The sequence below is a fragment of the Nematolebias whitei genome, chromosome 18 (genome assembly GCF_014905685.2).
Source record: "Nematolebias whitei isolate Nwh7 chromosome 18, NemWhi1, whole genome shotgun sequence".
Classification (NCBI taxonomy): domain Eukaryota; kingdom Metazoa; phylum Chordata; class Actinopteri; order Cyprinodontiformes; family Rivulidae; genus Nematolebias; species Nematolebias whitei.
In genome coordinates, this window is record NC_056515.1 from 38,006,645 (window position 1) to 38,022,609 (window position 15,965).

General features: G+C 43.0%; 1 protein-coding gene across 1 annotated transcript in view; it reads left to right on the forward strand.

Moving 5' to 3' along the window:
• The window catches only part of mamdc4 (MAM domain containing 4), a 31,426-nt gene extending 16,163 nt beyond the window's left edge, over positions 1-15,263 (forward strand). The window contains exons 10-29 of the mRNA XM_037691784.1: positions 1,100-1,255; positions 1,350-1,440; positions 1,524-1,640; positions 4,205-4,297; positions 4,385-4,522; positions 4,600-4,739; positions 4,849-4,957; positions 5,027-5,131; positions 5,256-5,390; positions 5,492-5,619; positions 7,261-7,477; positions 7,584-7,721; positions 7,801-7,928; positions 8,254-8,344; positions 9,459-9,608; positions 10,964-11,089; positions 11,164-11,288; positions 11,384-11,477; positions 12,729-12,919; positions 15,132-15,263. Coding sequence (XP_037547712.1) covers positions 1,100-1,255; positions 1,350-1,440; positions 1,524-1,640; positions 4,205-4,297; positions 4,385-4,522; positions 4,600-4,739; positions 4,849-4,957; positions 5,027-5,131; positions 5,256-5,390; positions 5,492-5,619; positions 7,261-7,477; positions 7,584-7,721; positions 7,801-7,928; positions 8,254-8,344; positions 9,459-9,608; positions 10,964-11,089; positions 11,164-11,288; positions 11,384-11,477; positions 12,729-12,919; positions 15,132-15,167 — 2,508 coding nt within the window. The 3' untranslated portion in view covers positions 15,168-15,263. The remainder of the gene's footprint in view (positions 1-1,099; positions 1,256-1,349; positions 1,441-1,523; positions 1,641-4,204; positions 4,298-4,384; positions 4,523-4,599; positions 4,740-4,848; positions 4,958-5,026; positions 5,132-5,255; positions 5,391-5,491; positions 5,620-7,260; positions 7,478-7,583; positions 7,722-7,800; positions 7,929-8,253; positions 8,345-9,458; positions 9,609-10,963; positions 11,090-11,163; positions 11,289-11,383; positions 11,478-12,728; positions 12,920-15,131) is intronic.
• The last annotated feature ends 702 nt before the right edge of the window (positions 15,264-15,965 follow it).

Consider the following 15,965-nt stretch of genomic DNA (forward strand, 5'->3'; position numbering starts at 1 on the left):
TCGTTGTCGTCTTCTTTTTTCTTGGTCTTGTACTTCTTTTTCTTCATGTTCTTCTTTTTCATCGTCTTCTTTTTCATCATCGTCGTCGTCATTGACACAGTCTTCGTCATCTTGTTCTTCATCATCTTGTTGTTGTTGCTGCAACAATGTCTCAGGGTCCAGTGTTGCTTTTTAAGGTCTGTCTGGTCCCAGTATAACCAAAGAGCTGTGTTTGCATCCTCTGTACCAAGCTGAGCTCGTTCCTGGTGCAGGTTGGACTCTGCCAGGGCAGGATCTCAGGGCGTGGTCATGAAGAGGAGGGTGTCCAGTTTGGAAACCTCGAGGCTTCAACTGCTTTTTGCAGAGAACATGGTTCTGTTCTCGTCTGGTTCTGTTCTCGTCTTCAAGACACAACATTTGCCATTTCGCAGTTAGTTGTGACGCAGTTGGATTGAGGAAAGTCCCCCCCCAGTAGATCTTTTTTGGGCCCTGAAGTGTAGGAGTTCAAGCATCTGGAAGTCTTGTGCACAAGTGATGTTCATCCTCTGTAGTGAGGGCCTGTCATGGTGAAGAAGCTGGTCCAAGTTTCAGCACTCACCTATGACCATGAAGAAAAGACAAGATCCTGGACACAAGCAGCTGAAATGGACTTCCTTCGTGGGGTTGCAGAGTAGAGCCCCTGCTCCTCCCCATCAAGGAGCCAGCTGAGGTGGTTTGTAATGTCTGATTAGGACGCCTCCTGGTCGCCGTCCTTTTGAGGATTTCCAGGGAGGCCCCGGGGCGGACCCAGAACTCAGTGAAAGAGATCACAGCTCCTCTCTGGCCTGGAACTGTTTGAGATCCTCCAGGAGAAGCTGGAGTGACAACGTCTGGGTTTCTCTCCTGAACTTCTAAGATCTGATTGAACGGACGGATCTATTTCTTATCGACATTTGACGTCACTTTTCTCTGGAAATAACTCGGGTTTTATTTAATTTGATGCAACTAAATTATATTTTCTTGTTAAAAACGTTTGTTTTGTTAATTACAGCGTTATTAAGAAGGGTTTGATTTAAGGCTGCTGGTCAGCCATCTTTCTACTTCAAGTTGAGACAAACCGAGTGGTTCCTGTTTGTTGTAGATGGTGATGTACACTCACCAGTTTGGGCCGAGGTCCGGGGGTTTGACGGTGCTGGTGTCGGACCGTCAGATGTACCCGGTGTGGAAAAGAGGCGGAGCTTTGGGGGATCTCTGGGTGAAGGCGGAGGTGGAGATCAAAGCAGACTTACCTTTCCAGGTGAGTTCTTCTCACATGTTGGTTCAGATGTTTCAAACTTGTGTTTCGATGCAAGTTAAATAATAAAGCACGTCTGCTTTTGATATTCCTACAGATCGTGATCATGGCAGCAATCAGGGACTTTGCATACGGCGGTATCGCTGTTGACAGCATCGTGTTGTCGCCTGGGTGCCGCTTGTCACCCGGTATGATTTTAACCTCAACTTTGCAAAGATAATTAATTTCTCCAGCATGATACATCTATATTCTATGTTCTCTTATTTTCTAGTAAATCACTCCCTGGATGCCTTCCCCAAACCTCCAAAGCACCCATGCACGGATGATCCAAATAAAATGTGTGACTTTCATGCTGACTGTGTGGAGGAAGAGGACGAGGCCAAATGTGGTGAGTTGATTCATCCTTCTTGTTCAGGTCTGCATGAAACACGTTGGTATGGTCATGGGAAAACACAGAAAGTACACCCTGTTCATGTGTCATATTAAAAATGATCTGGTCTTTACCAGGTTATGTCACCAATCCATCATTCTTCTTCCTTCAGTTGCTTAACTTGTGGAAATTCAGATCTCTCTTGTAAATGAGTCCCGAGGCTCAATGGGATTAACCTGTATAAATAAAGGTTGAATGGAAATGAGATGCAATGGGACAATAAGGTCACAGAATTTTCACCATCCATTGCCTTGGTTTCCAAAAATGCCATGGCAGAGGCGACGCCACCTTCCCTCCACCCATCAGAGCCCTTAAATTGAGTGCATTTAGCGTCCTCTGAACTTTGTTGCCAGCCAACAAGCATGGCAATGTCTGCACCTCCTCAGACCACCACAGTGATGGTGTGTGTGTTGCCATTTTAATAGAAAAATAAAAACGATAAGAAAATAGCAAAAATTAATGCTGTGGTTGTGAGATTTTAAAAATTATGGGTTTGATTCTTTGAGGTTTTGTTCACGCGCGAGGGAAGAATGGAGCGTGAGATTGGCAGGCAGATTGGTGCAGTGTCTGCAGTATTGTGGACTCTATACTGGTCTATTGTGGTGAAGAAGGAACTGAGCTGTAAGGCAAAGCTTTCCGTTTACCGGTCGGCCTACGTTCCTACCCTCACCTATGGCCACGAACTCAGAGTAGTGACTGAAAGAACAAGAGCGGATACAGGCGGTTGAAATGAGTTTCCTCTACAGAGTAGCTGGTCTCTCCCTTAGAAATGGGGTGAGAAGTTCAGTTATTCAGGAGAGACTTGGAGTAGAACCGCTGCTCCTCCACATCAAAAAGAGCCAGTTGGTGGTCCAGGCATCTGGTAAGGGTGCTCCCCTGGGCGCTTCAGGCATGTCCGACTGGGAGGAGACTCGGGGGAAGACCCAGGATACGCTGGAGAGACTATGTCTCTCGGTTGGCCTGGGAACGCCTTGGGATTCTCACAGAAGAGCTGGAAGTGGTGGCTGTGGAAATAAATTTGTGGACCTCCCTGCTCAAGCTGCTGCCCCCGCGACCCGACTTCGAAATAAGCGGAAGATAATGGATGGATGATTCTTGTGAAGGAGACGCTCTCATGATTCATGTTGCTCTCTGGCAACTGCAATGGCCTGCAGTCTGCTGGCATCAGGTCTTCAGCTCAGCTCGGCTCGCTTGGAACGTGGACCAAGTAGGTCCTAAGAACTGAGCTGCAAGTGGGTGGGATCACCCACTGGAAAAACCTGAGTAGAGCCCTGTTGAGCGCATTGAATAAGGCCTTGGATCCTATCTCCTGGTAGCTGATGAGGTGCTCAAGAGACACCTCTGTCTCAATTCACTGTTCAAGCACCCTACTTTTGTAGGGAAGGCTTTTGTCTACTTTGTCTACAGACATTTAGCTCGGCTGCAAGAACCACATGTGGAATCCCACCTCTGACACCAAGTTGTCGTGGCAAACAAAATAGGGGAGACAGAAATACCAAGTTTATTGATTTTTATTAATTTGTCATCCCGGGTAAAAGACATATTCCAAACAACAAATTCTGTCTAACCTAAGATTTATTCTTATTTATTCAGAAAGTGCTTTTTTGTACAGCACTTATCAGTATGACGTAAGGCCACCAGACTACATGGACATATTACTAAGACTACGACAGGTCTCAATACTCACGTCCAAATTTTTTCCTCAGATCTGATTTGTTTTAAGATTTTTTTGTTTTTTTTAAAGGTTGTTTACATCATAATTTAATGTGATCGCCATCAGGCTCTATGGTCCTGAAGTGACCTATGTGCACAGAAGAAGACGTGATGGTGACATCACACGCAGTATGCTGCTTACAGAAGTAAATGTGTTGTGCAATCAGACCCAACTGAATTAACGTCTTCCAAGCTTGTTTTATCTGATGTTTACACTTGAGCTTGTTGCTTCCTGGCTACTGCGATGCCAAATTGCACTTCTGGAACCAGAGCAAAGTACTAAAAGTGAAACTAACTCAAGTATCGATCCTATCATGTTGGGATAGATATGATGGGGCACCAATGTTGGTATCATATATTGTTGTAGATTCTCAGACACCCAGGACAAGGGAAAGTCTAAAAATAAAGCGACTGGAGTTCTTTTCTGTTTCTGAAGACGTTAGACGTTAAAACTGCATAACGTTGGTATCAGTCTTATCAATATTTTGTTTAATTCACATACTCCTACCTTAATGCCATAAAAGTCGGATGAAAGTGGCATGACCATTCAGACTGAGGATGCTTTGAAAAACATGGAATATGTATCTGATTTAATACCACATATGAAAAAGACCTGGGTCAGTCATGTTCACGTTCGTCATGAAATATCCAGTATGGGTCACATATGGGAAAATATCAGATTTGGGCCACTTTTGCCTATAATGTGAAGCCTTAGTGCCTTAATATGAACAAATATACTGCGCCATTTGGTTGCCTTCCAATGTGGACATCTCAGTAGACCTAAAAAAAATGATTAATCTTGTTTTCAGGGGATTTCTCGTACCCTGAAGGCAGCTCAGGATGGACAGACTCCAGTATTGGCAGTCAAGGTTGGGTGCTACATAAAAATGCCACAGTCAAAGGTACAAGCACTTTAACACATTTGTTTTGTTAAATGTTCAAACTTGTTGCTATTATACCCCAACATTTTTCCATATCTCATTTCTTAGAGGAGTATCTATATGTAGCTGAGGCTCCAGGCCAGCAGCTGACAGAGGCTCAGACCCGGACCCCCCTCCTGGGCCCCACCGGTCCAGCCTGTAACCTAAACTTTGATTTTACACTCGCTGGGAGTTCAGATCATATCGGTAAACTTTAATCCAGCAAGTGTTGTTTTTGTTTTTACCGAGATAGAAACATACCCACGATCATGTCTTTGCTTCAGGTGAGCTGTCAGTCAGAGTGATTGACAGCTTGCTGGGAATAGAACCAAAACTGTGGGAGTTCAGTGGAAAAACGGGAAACGAGGAGGAACGGTGGCGGCACGCTGACGTCCTTATTGGAGTCAGGAAACATCGCTTCCAGGTTCCAGATGTTTAAATTCCTCACACCCTGAACGTCTTTACGTTGTCAAAACCAAACACACGACGTAAACGAGCGATGCGATTTAACCCGAAGTCTTTTCTTCTACCAGCTGGCATTTGAAGCTCGCGCTGTGAAAATTCAGCCCAATGCAACAATCAAAGTGAGGAACGTTCACTTCGTTAGCTGCCATGCTAATTATTATCCATCTGTGCCAACAGGTACCTTCTCTCTCCACATTTTACCTTCAATCTTGAAACTTTAAGTGAATACGTCTTTCTTTGAGACAGGGCTGTCGTGTAATTTTGAAGATGGATTGTGTGGATGGTACCAAGACACCAGTGACAGCTTTGACTGGTCTGTGCTCAGTGGAGTGGACCACACCATAGGAACTGGTAAAAAATTAATCCCAAAGACTTTTTATCTCGTTTTGTTTTTGCCTTATTTTCTTCGTTTATAATAGCTTGAGTCTGAAACACTGCTGTTGAAACTCCTGCCTGTGTTGCTGCTGATCTTCAGGCAGAAGCCTAGTTGTGGACATGTGGAGCCCTTCTCTACGTGGAGCTTTTGGACGTTTGATATCATTTCCACAACGACCAGCTCCTACAGATTACTGCCTGTCCTTCTTCTATAAACTCTACGGACCGAACATGGGTGAATATACGTCAAACCAAACGTTTTCATTTAAGCTTCGTCTCTGGTTGACGTCCTTTAACAAATGGCGCTTCATTTTTTTCTGTCACTTCCTGACCCAGGTGCTTTAAATGTGAAGCTGACAGATACGAATGGTTATGAGGTCCTTCTATGGACTCGCAGCGGAGCTCATAGCAACACGTGGCACGAAGCTCAGTGCCCAGTACCACACCAGCTCGTAACCTTTCAGGTAAACGCCGTACTAAATATCAGTGAAGTTACTAAAGACTGAACCAGGCTTGCTTGTTTAGAAGGGGGCCATGTTTGGTGAAAACCTACAGCATTAAAAACTGTTATGCATGGCGGTGGAGGTCTGATGATTTGGGCTCGTTTTGCAGCACAGGACCTGAGCACCCTGCAGTCACTGACTCATGTCTCCTTACAAATGCCCACAAAGCAACATCCCTACTCTGAGCTCCTTCCAGGTAGCCCAACTCCTCATCCTGTCTGTAAGGATAAGTCCAGTCGCTTGTATTTCAAATCTCATTACCCATAGTTCATAGCCATGACAGTTGAACGTACTGTAGATCAGTTGGTATTAGCAGCTTTGCCTTCCTGTGCAGCTTTCTCTCCACCGTGTCAAGTTGCGATTTCCTGCTTTTTGTTCGTGAACAAGACCTCAAGACTTTTGGACTCCTCCGCTGGCTCATTCCTAACATGGGAGTTGGCAGTTCTCTTTTTTCTGGGGATATTTTAGGTAAAAAACACAAAGTTTCCATGAAAGCAAAATGTTAGCATACATAACTTCTACAAAAGAAACAAACAAATATAAATATATATAAATATGTACTTTTTTTGAAGACGGGTACAGTGCCACCATCAGAAGGAGAAACCCCTTTCTTACGCTAATGGCTCCTACCACCCTGGCTCTATCCCCGTTGTGCACATTTTTATCAAAAGCTAAGGGTGATTCAGTTTTCTCGTTATGTAGGTGGAGGGAAAAGTGATAGATTATCTGTCTCGATAGAAAACTAATTTTCATGGCACGCTTCAGTGTGTTTAGAAAATGTTCCCTGAGATTTTTCCACAAAACAACTAAATCCTTTAAGAATAGACGTATTTAAAACTATGCTAACTAGCATGTGGCTAACGACACAGATCTTCTGTTTATTGCACCTACTCAGAACTGCGCCACCAGCTTTCTCACGTGTTGAAAATGTTCATGTTTTGCTCTGGATGTTGATTAAAAAGATGCCATTGTTCGTTCAAATCAAAACGGCTGAGGTCAACAGACGTTTAGTGGAACATGCATCATGTATGACAGAAACCTGTGACCACTGATGCGTTGGTTTCTTGAGGGGGGCGTTGTATCTTATAAAACAGGAGTTCCCAAAGTTGGAATCGGGCCCCACTGTAGGAGACGAAGCACCACCTTTGGGTCATAACTGTTCCAAGAAAAATAGATAAATATAGTTATTATTGGTTGTTGAGATAGTTTACCATTATGTCCATGTTAATGTGGCCTTTTAAAAATGTTTTAATGAAGAAACTTTGGGCAACAAATTACTGCTGCTCTTATTTTGTGTATGTTTAAAGGTTTGGGAGCTGGTGTTGTAGACAACGGAGTTGAACCGAGATATTTAGTGGTAGGACCACTGTGCGCAGCTAAAATCACAATTTGCACGGGACAGCCGTGTTGTACTTTAGTGGACCTGGTGTCTCAGAAGTCCAGCTTCCAGTAGATTTTTATTCTACTGAGAATTCATACATTTTGACTTCAACATGGACGTCCCTTGGACCTTCACAAAAGTACACCAGAAGGGTCTTTCAAAGTTAACCTTTTAAATATCATTGTCTTCTTTTCCAAATCCCAACTTTGACCCACCATCAGCTGGTGTTTGAAGTGGTCCGCTCTGGTTTTGACGGGCGGGTGGCCATTGATGACGTGATGTTTCTGGAACGTCCGTGTACCATACCAAGAATGTGCTCCTTTGAAGGCCAACGGTGTGGTTACAGCAGCTCTGGTAAAGTTCACTGGCTCCATCGCAATGGATACACCGCCACGACGACTGGACCCAAAACCGACCACACTCTGGAGACCAAGCTGGGTCAGAGAAAGTCCTGACGGATAGAAATATTTAAATGTTGTTGTCTTTTAACAGAAAACAAGAGAAACAAAGAGAATTGTATTGTCTACTTCTGTTTCATGTCCAGGTTACTACATGATGGTTGACACCGACAAAGCCATACTTCCCGCCGGCGCCACCTCTGTCCTCACCTCCCTCGTTCAACCGGGAAGCACCAGAACGGAGTGCGTGTATTTCTGGTACCATATGGGAGGAGGAAACCCTGGTGCGCAAAGTTCTCACACAGAACACGCTCTGACAGCCACGTCCTGGTAAAATATGTCTTAAGAGTGCGCACCTTGCAGGTTACCTTACGGTGTACGTGAAGCCAGAGAAAGGAGAGAGGGTGAAGATCTTCTCTGAGAATCTGAATCAAGGAGACATCTGGCACCTTGGCAACGGCAACATCACGAGTGGCCTTGCTAGCTGGCAGGTACATCAAAACCAGAAATAAATGAAGACATGATGAACCGACACTCATGGACATGTGGGTAACCTAAGTGAGCCGGTACTCTGGTCCTCAGTGCAGTCACTTCTAAACCCCTGGCTGCCTGCGATATTTAAATCCTCTGGCTCGACTGAAGCCCCAAGTCTCTCCTTTTATTGTTGTTCTTTGTTTAAATACGCAACTAAAAATGCTAACCGGTCAGTTGTCCTCCCGCCCGGTGCACTGACCTTAAATCCACAAATCTACTGCTGGAATAGCACCAAATTATTTCAGGCAACGTTTGTAACTCTTAGGTTAATTTGTTCCACAGTTGGAGTTTGAGGTGGTCGGAGCCGGAGGTGCACGCACTCACATCGCGGTCGACGACGTCTATTTCTCAGCTCACCCGTGTGAAGATCAAGGTTTGTTCTTGCTTATCTCATCAGTTTTTAAAAAATAAAAATAAAAAATCTTCAAAACCCTCCAGAGAGTTCTTCTGAGTCAAGTTGGACGTGCATGGACAACCTCCAAACGGAGGCGTCCGAGTCAGATGAACCACCTCAGCCGACTCCTTTTGATGCGGAGGAGCAGCAGCTCTAGTCTGAACTCCCCCCGAATGATGTAGCTCCTCAACCTCTAGGCTGAGCTCAGCCACCTTGTGAAGGAAGCCTATGATGGCTGCTTGTGTCCAGGATATCATTCGTTTGGTCCCGATCCAAACCTCGTGACCACAGGTGAAGGTTGGAGAGTAGACAGACCAGGAAATCTAGAGATTCGCCTTTCGACTCAACTCTTTCTTCACCACAACTGACCAAAACAGCACCCTCAATACTAAGGGTGAGGCCCCAGTCAGTAAGTCCGTGTCCCGCTCCATCCTACTATCACTCCTGAACAAGACACCCAGGTACTTGAACTCCTTCACCGGCGTCAAAGACTCACCGCCTGACCCAGAGGGGGGTCTTCCATCCATTTCTGGTTCAGAACCGTGGCCTCAGACTTGGAGGACTCTTATCCCAGCCCAGACCCTCCCAAAGATCCCAACAGAACCACATCATCTGCATAAAGCAGAATTTGTAAGATTATTTCCAAAAAAAAGACACCTCGTGTTGCATTATGGGAAATTAAATAGCTATTGGCCTTGTTTTGGTTTAGACAAATGTTAATAAATACTATTCAAAAGTCACTATAATCGTAGAGCATATTAATTATCATAAAGTTAGAATTAGTCACGATAGATTTCATAATAATAAATCTTATAAAGACATTTTTCACTGGTTTTTAATTTTTACTGTTTATTCCGCACTGTGCAAAAGTTTTTATCTATTCTTCAGGTTGCCTGAGGCTAAAAGGCAAAAGATGTGTGATAATGTTGTTGCCCGTGTCTGTTAGCAAAATATCTTATGAGCCACCTGGCAAATTTTAACGAAACTTGCAGAAAGCGTATAATGTTCCATGAGATTATGCCAAAGGTAATTTCAGAGGTGTGACCAAACGGCTGAACATTACTTTATGCTCGCAACCTGTTTTTGTCTTCAGGCTCCAAGTGCAACCTGGAGAACGGAATGTGCAGCTGGAGCAACACTCAGAACAACCAGTTGGACAAACTGGACTGGGAGCTGACGAGTCACGAGGCAGACCAGCACTACTCCACCCCCACCGAAGACCACACCCTGGGCACAGAGAAAGGTCGACCACACAAACACAAACGACTGCATTTGCTTGTGAACACCGCCGCCAAAGGCAAAAAGGGGCGATGATGTTTTTGGAATTGGAACTACCCCAGTCCGTCAGTCCGTTCGTCTTGTGAGCTCGATAACTTGAAAAATGAACAAGGTACCGGCTTCCATTTTGGTGTATGGCTACATCTAGGCGTAAGAAAGGTTCCTACTGGGTCCAAAGTTGTTTCTGGGTCAATCTGGATGATGGGTATCGCAGTTTCCATAGTTCCCACATCCTTCCCAGATAGTGCCTCTCTCTAGGCTTGCTCACATAGCAGCGTCCCAACAGTGTTAGGTTCCCTGCTCTTGTCCGTGCATGTTTTGTTCCAGTAGCCCATTTCTCGTCGGAAAGTCCTGGATCCCCAACGTTTGGCCTTGTCAATCCGAGCGACGTCCGGCCATGACCTTTACTTTCTCACTCATTGTGTAACCAAGGTTGCTCGGAGGCTGGCACTGGGACTCGAACCATATTTATATATATATATATGTATGTATATACTAGAATTGCACCGATCCAATACCAATATTGGTATCGGCTCCGATATCGGAAAAACTTCTGGATCGTGTATCGTGACAATGTGACCGATCCATGACTGGGCAGATCTATTCACTCTAACTCTATGCTTTGTGCTCTGAGTGACGTCACGCTCTAGTGAACTCACCGCACAGTGTTTTCAAAATGGAGCGACTGAAAGGATCAGCCATCTGGAACTATTCGACAGCTACGTGCATTACGTGCACAGCGAGGGTTCCACCGGGTGTCACTAAAACTTCCAGTTATAACACTACCAACTTAATCAAGCATCTCCAGAGAGTTCACCCTAAAGAGCACGCAGAGTTTGTTGAACAGAATCCAGTACTCTTTGTCTGTATCAGATGGGTATCGGATCGGTATCTACCGATACCAATACTCGGATATCGGTATCAGAAGTGAAAAAAGTGGATTGTGCATCCCTAGTATATACCCCTATCATTTGAGGAAAGTATGCTTTCTAGTTTTGTCTTGCTTAAAAATATAGACTCAAATGATTGGGGTGGCCCTTGGGGTGCCCTAATGGTAATCTATGGTGGCCAAGGCCACCACTGGCCACCCCCTGGCTCTGCCATTGTGCCTGGTGTTGGATAAAATGGCCTCCTCCCCTCACCAGGATCAGTCACTCTGCGCCGCCTCAGACAACACAAAGAAAAACAAAACCACCTCCTGCACATTTGAGCGTCAGCGCTAACAGATCGATGGAGCTGTCGCAAGACATCGATCATTGATTGTGTGATTTGACCAATACGTCTCGCTTCTTGTCCAACATTCACTTTTCTTTCTTCCAGGTCATTTCCTCTTCCTGTCGAGCAGCAACAGGACAGCAGCCAATCAGAACGCGTGGCTGCTGAGCCCTCACCTGCCCCCGGCTAAGGTCACCTGTGTCAGGTTCTGGGCCTACAAATCCCACTCCTGTAAGAGCAGACGTTCTAATCTTTACCGCCTCGTTGTTTTGTGCCGCGCCTCATGTTTCTGTCCTCGCGTGCAGCGGACTGCGAGCTGAGGGTCTGGAGAGTTCATAAGAACCTTCTCCATCAGCTGCTGAAGCTGGATGAACTGGGAGGACGGTGGAGGCGCTTCGACGCGAACGTCACGTCGTCCGAGGAGTACCAGGTCCGAGCTCCCACTGTAACGCTCGGCTGATTCTGCGCCGGTTCTGTAAATGTTTACAAACAACCTGCTGTTGTTGTTTGTCTCGACGTTGACAGATCGTGTTCGAAGGGATCAAAGGAACTTCGGGCGTTGTTGCTCTGGACGACATCGAGTACTTTATTGGGAGACACTGCAGCGAAACGGACACAGGTTCAAGTAAGGCCAACGCCATTTAAAATAAATTAACTCCACATTCCCTGAAGGTGTGCATATCGCCCTGTGAGCTTGACAGCCATATTGGTTAAATCTTAAAATAACGTGTGACATCATGAGACATAACGCTCAGAATATGTGTTGCTGATGACTCTCAGCTACTACCACACCAAACTTTAGTTCAGTATCTATAAAACTAACGGAGATATTTCTATATTTGTTTTGGCTAATGTTGGTTAGCTGTAGCGTCCACATTAAAATAGATTTACCCCAAAAGTTATTCAGTTGTAGATTTACATCCAGGGGTCATTTCCTGAAGGTTTCATTAAAATCCATCCAGTCGTTCAAGAGATATTTTGCTAACAGACATAAAGCGTTAACTTATAGCATTTAGTGCAAGGATCTCGCACACTGAAGAGCACCTTGATTATGTGTTGTGAGCAACTCTCCTCTACTACCACACCAAATTTCTCTACAACTTCTGTAAAAGTGGCTGAATCATAGCCATTTTTGGGTTTTATATGATGTTAGCGGTGGCGGCCATCTTGGACTGAACTGACTCCAAAAGTTCATGAGTTGTAGATCTACATCCATTGATCAACTCCTGAAAGTTTCATTGATTTCAGTCCAGTTGTTCATGAGATATTTTGCTAACAGACAGAGTTGACACAAGCAGTCGGTGGCAAAAGTTAAATGTCTTTGGGATTACTCTCGGCGACTACCACGCCTAATTATAGTTCGTTATCTATAAAACTGATTCGGTTTTAGACATTTTTGTGAGTATTTCGATATTTTTTTATGTCACAGTTTATATGGAGGGTGAAATGTAACAAAATAAAACACATCATGAAATAAGTAAATGTACCATGAAATACATAAATAATTAAATATATAATTTAATCATTTAATACATCATTAAATAATTAAATATACAATTAAGAAATGCTCAACTAATTAACTAAAAGTCCCATTAAAATAAATGTACCTTTTAAATAATGATATTAAATATAAATAAATTTAGAAATACATTTAATTATTTCACTGTGTATTTATTTAATGGCTCTCGTGCTGCATACTTGATGTATTTATTTATTTAATTTTGTCACATTTCCCCCTCCATAAACTAATGGGAACCACTGAATATCGTTCAAAGGGAGCGCCCATGGCGGCGGGCGATATGCATTCCCTCACGGGCTTCCACCGTGTGCAGTGAAGTGTTGTAGAACGGCGGTGTTCTGCTTTCCGTAGCCTCGAACAAGCGGTACAACGCGGGAGGAGCCGCGGCAGCTGTGATCGTGGTCCTGCTGCTGATCGGCCTGCTGATCGGCCTGCTCGTGCTCTACCTGAGAACCCCACAAAGAGCCGAAGCTACAAACGACTCCTCGTCTTCCTCGGCTGTCGGCGGCTTCAGTAACCAGGCGTATGAATCGGAGCACACTGTGAGTTAACGCGGCATGAAGTTTAATTATATATTTATTATAATTATTAATTACGCTTCTGTTTTTGTCTTCATGTAGATATTGAGCTTGTAGCCAGCTTTTTGCTACTTTTACTAGCTTTGGATTATAGCTATCATTGTTAGCTTTCAGCTTGCATTTAGCCTTTCTTAGTTTTAGCTAGCATTTTGCTACTTTTAGCTAGTGCTTGCTTCATTTTATGTAGATTTTTGTTACTTTCATCTTTTAGCCAGCGTTTTGATACTTTTTGTTACTTTAGATGGTTTTGGCTTGTAGCTAGCATTTTGTTTCATTTAGCTTTTAGCTACTATTATGCTACTTTAAATAGTATTTTCTTTTTAATTTTTCTGTCAGTCTTTTGTTACGTTAATCCTTTAGCCAGCCTTTAAACGTTTAGTTAGCAATTTGCTTCTTTCAGCTTTTTACTAGCATTTTACTTATTTAGCCTTTAGCTTGCATTTTGCTTTTTCAACTTTTAGCTAGCATTTTGCTATTTTTTGTTACTGTTCCTTTTTAGTTTTTTGTTACTTTCATATTTTAGCCATTTTTTTTAACACTTCTAGCCAGTTTAGCTGTTCTTGACTTGTAGCTAGCATTTTGCTTCTTTTAGCTTCTAGCTCCCTTTGTGCTACTTTAGCTAGTGTTTGCTATTTTTACTTTTTAGTCAGTCTTTTGTTACTTTCAGCCTTTAGCCAGCCTTTAAACCTTTAGTTAGCATTTTGCTCCTTTCAGCTTTTAGCTTGCATTTTGCCTCTCTTAGCTTTTAGCTTGCATTTTGCTTCACTTAGCTTTTAGCTACTATTGTGCTACTTTATATAGTATTTGATTAAAAAAAAATTTGTCAGTCTTTTGTTACATTAAGCCTTTACCCAGCCTTTAAAACTTTAGTTAGCAATTTGCTTCTTTCAGCTTTTTACTAGCATTTTACTTATTTAGCCTTTAGCTTGCATTTTGCCTCTTTTAACTTTTAGCTAGCATTTTGCTATTTTTTTGTTACTGTTCCTTTTTAGTTTTTTACTTTCATATTTTAGCCGGTCTTTTGATACTTCTATCCAGTTTAGCTTTTCTTGGCTTGTAGCTTGCATTTTGCGTCTTTTAGCTTCTAGCTTCCTTTGTGCTACTTTAGCTAGTCTTTGCTATTTTTACTTTTTAGTCAGTCTTTTGTTACTTTCAGCCTTTAGCCAGCCTTTAAACTTTTAATTAGCATTTTGCTTCTTTCAGCTTTTAGCTTGCATTTTGCCTCTCTTAGCTTTTAGCTAGCATTTTGCTTCACTTAGCTTTTAGCTACTATTGTGCTACTTTAGATAGTATTTGCTTTTGTCAGTCTTTTGTTGCATTAAGCCTTTAGCCAGCCTTTAAACCTTTAGTTAGCATTTTGCTCCTTTCAGCTTTTAGCTTGCATTTTACCTCTCTTAGATTTTAGCTAGCATTTTGCTACTGTTCATTTTTAGTTTTTTAATACTTTCATCTTTTAGCTTTGGATACGTCCAGCCAGTTTAGCTGTTTTTCGCTTGTAGCTATCATTTTGCTGCTTTTAGCTTTTAGCTCTTTTGTTTGTGCTACTTTAGCTAGTTCAGCAATGTTCAGTCAAGTCATATGGACACTTTCTTTTTTTTGTGCTGAGACGTTTCATCTTTCATCCAAAGGACTTCTTCAATGAGGAGTCACCAAACTAAACTGATTTCCACAAACAGCATTCTCCATGGAGGAAAAAAACTTTTCTTAATAATATTAATAATAATACACTTTGTGAAATTGTAGTTTTCTTAACAGTCCACCAGGTGGTGCTCCGTTTTCACATTTGAGGAACGCAGCTACATCCTGTTTTCCGCCTCCCCTGTGGCTGCAGGTTCCTCTCGAGTCTCATTCCAGAAACTTGTTTTAGTTCACGCAGAAACGCACGTGCTTCGTGCACGAGTAAACATCTGGTTGAAAGTAGTAGAGCCACGAGACACGGCTGGAATTAAAACGTAGACTTGTGGTGTTTTGCAGAACTTAAGGCCCACAAGGAGTTAAAATAAAAAATTTTACCTTTTTAGCTGAACAAGTCACTGGTTTACGGTGAACATTTTTTTTTTTAATAAAAATATCTTTCAACAGTTATGGAAGGTCGATTTCCCGCCCAAAAAAAAAAAAAGGACAAATTAAGAGTTAAACTTTTATTGAACACGTTGGTTTTCGTTTCTTGCTGCAGGTTCCTGACGAGGTCCGAGAGCAGGAGGTGGCCTGAAATCTGAGCCGACCTCCGACCTGACGGTGGTTTTGTGAAAATCGGGGCGACATCGCAGCAGGACTGCTCGTCACCATGACAACACACACGCTGCGACTCCACACGCTGGTTCTGGTGCCGCTGCAGATCTGAGCGGGCCTCCAGGGGTCGCGACCTTCAGCCTGCGGATGAACGGACGCCAGGCGGGTCTGGTTGCCGGCGTTCGTTTCAATCAGCTGGAGTTTGTAAACGTGGAGTTTATATTTTATTTTCTTCCACTTTGCACACGGTTTTTAGCTCATTTAGTGAATATTGTTTGTTTTTTCTTCGTTTATCAATCTACGCGGTGCATTCCTTCACCTAACGAACTTGTTGTTTTTAGTTTAATTGGAGTTTAAACGAGTTGCTTTAACTCAATCAGTTGGAATCGTTTAAGTTCATTAACTCGCATTTATGTGTTTATTAAATCGAGTTAAAGCAAAAGCTGATACATTTTAACGTGATTGAATCTTTTAATAAAACATGTTAAGGTTTTAAAAAACCATTAAGGACAGGTGGTTTTTAATTACGATGACAATGAATATCTTACCTGCTGCAGGTTTCTCTTTGAAAGACGTCACTTTTTAGAGAAATAAAGTTTAATTTTGGTCAGATGGACGAGCTAATGGCTAGTCAGAGCGGAGCAGACTCCGGTTTCCAATCCGTTCATCCAAAGTGAGATCGTTCAAAAAGATATCTAGCGCAGGTAAGATACTGAGCGTTCATAACTCCACAGACTTACACGGTAAAAGATCAGAACTGGTTCTTGAAGTTTTACAC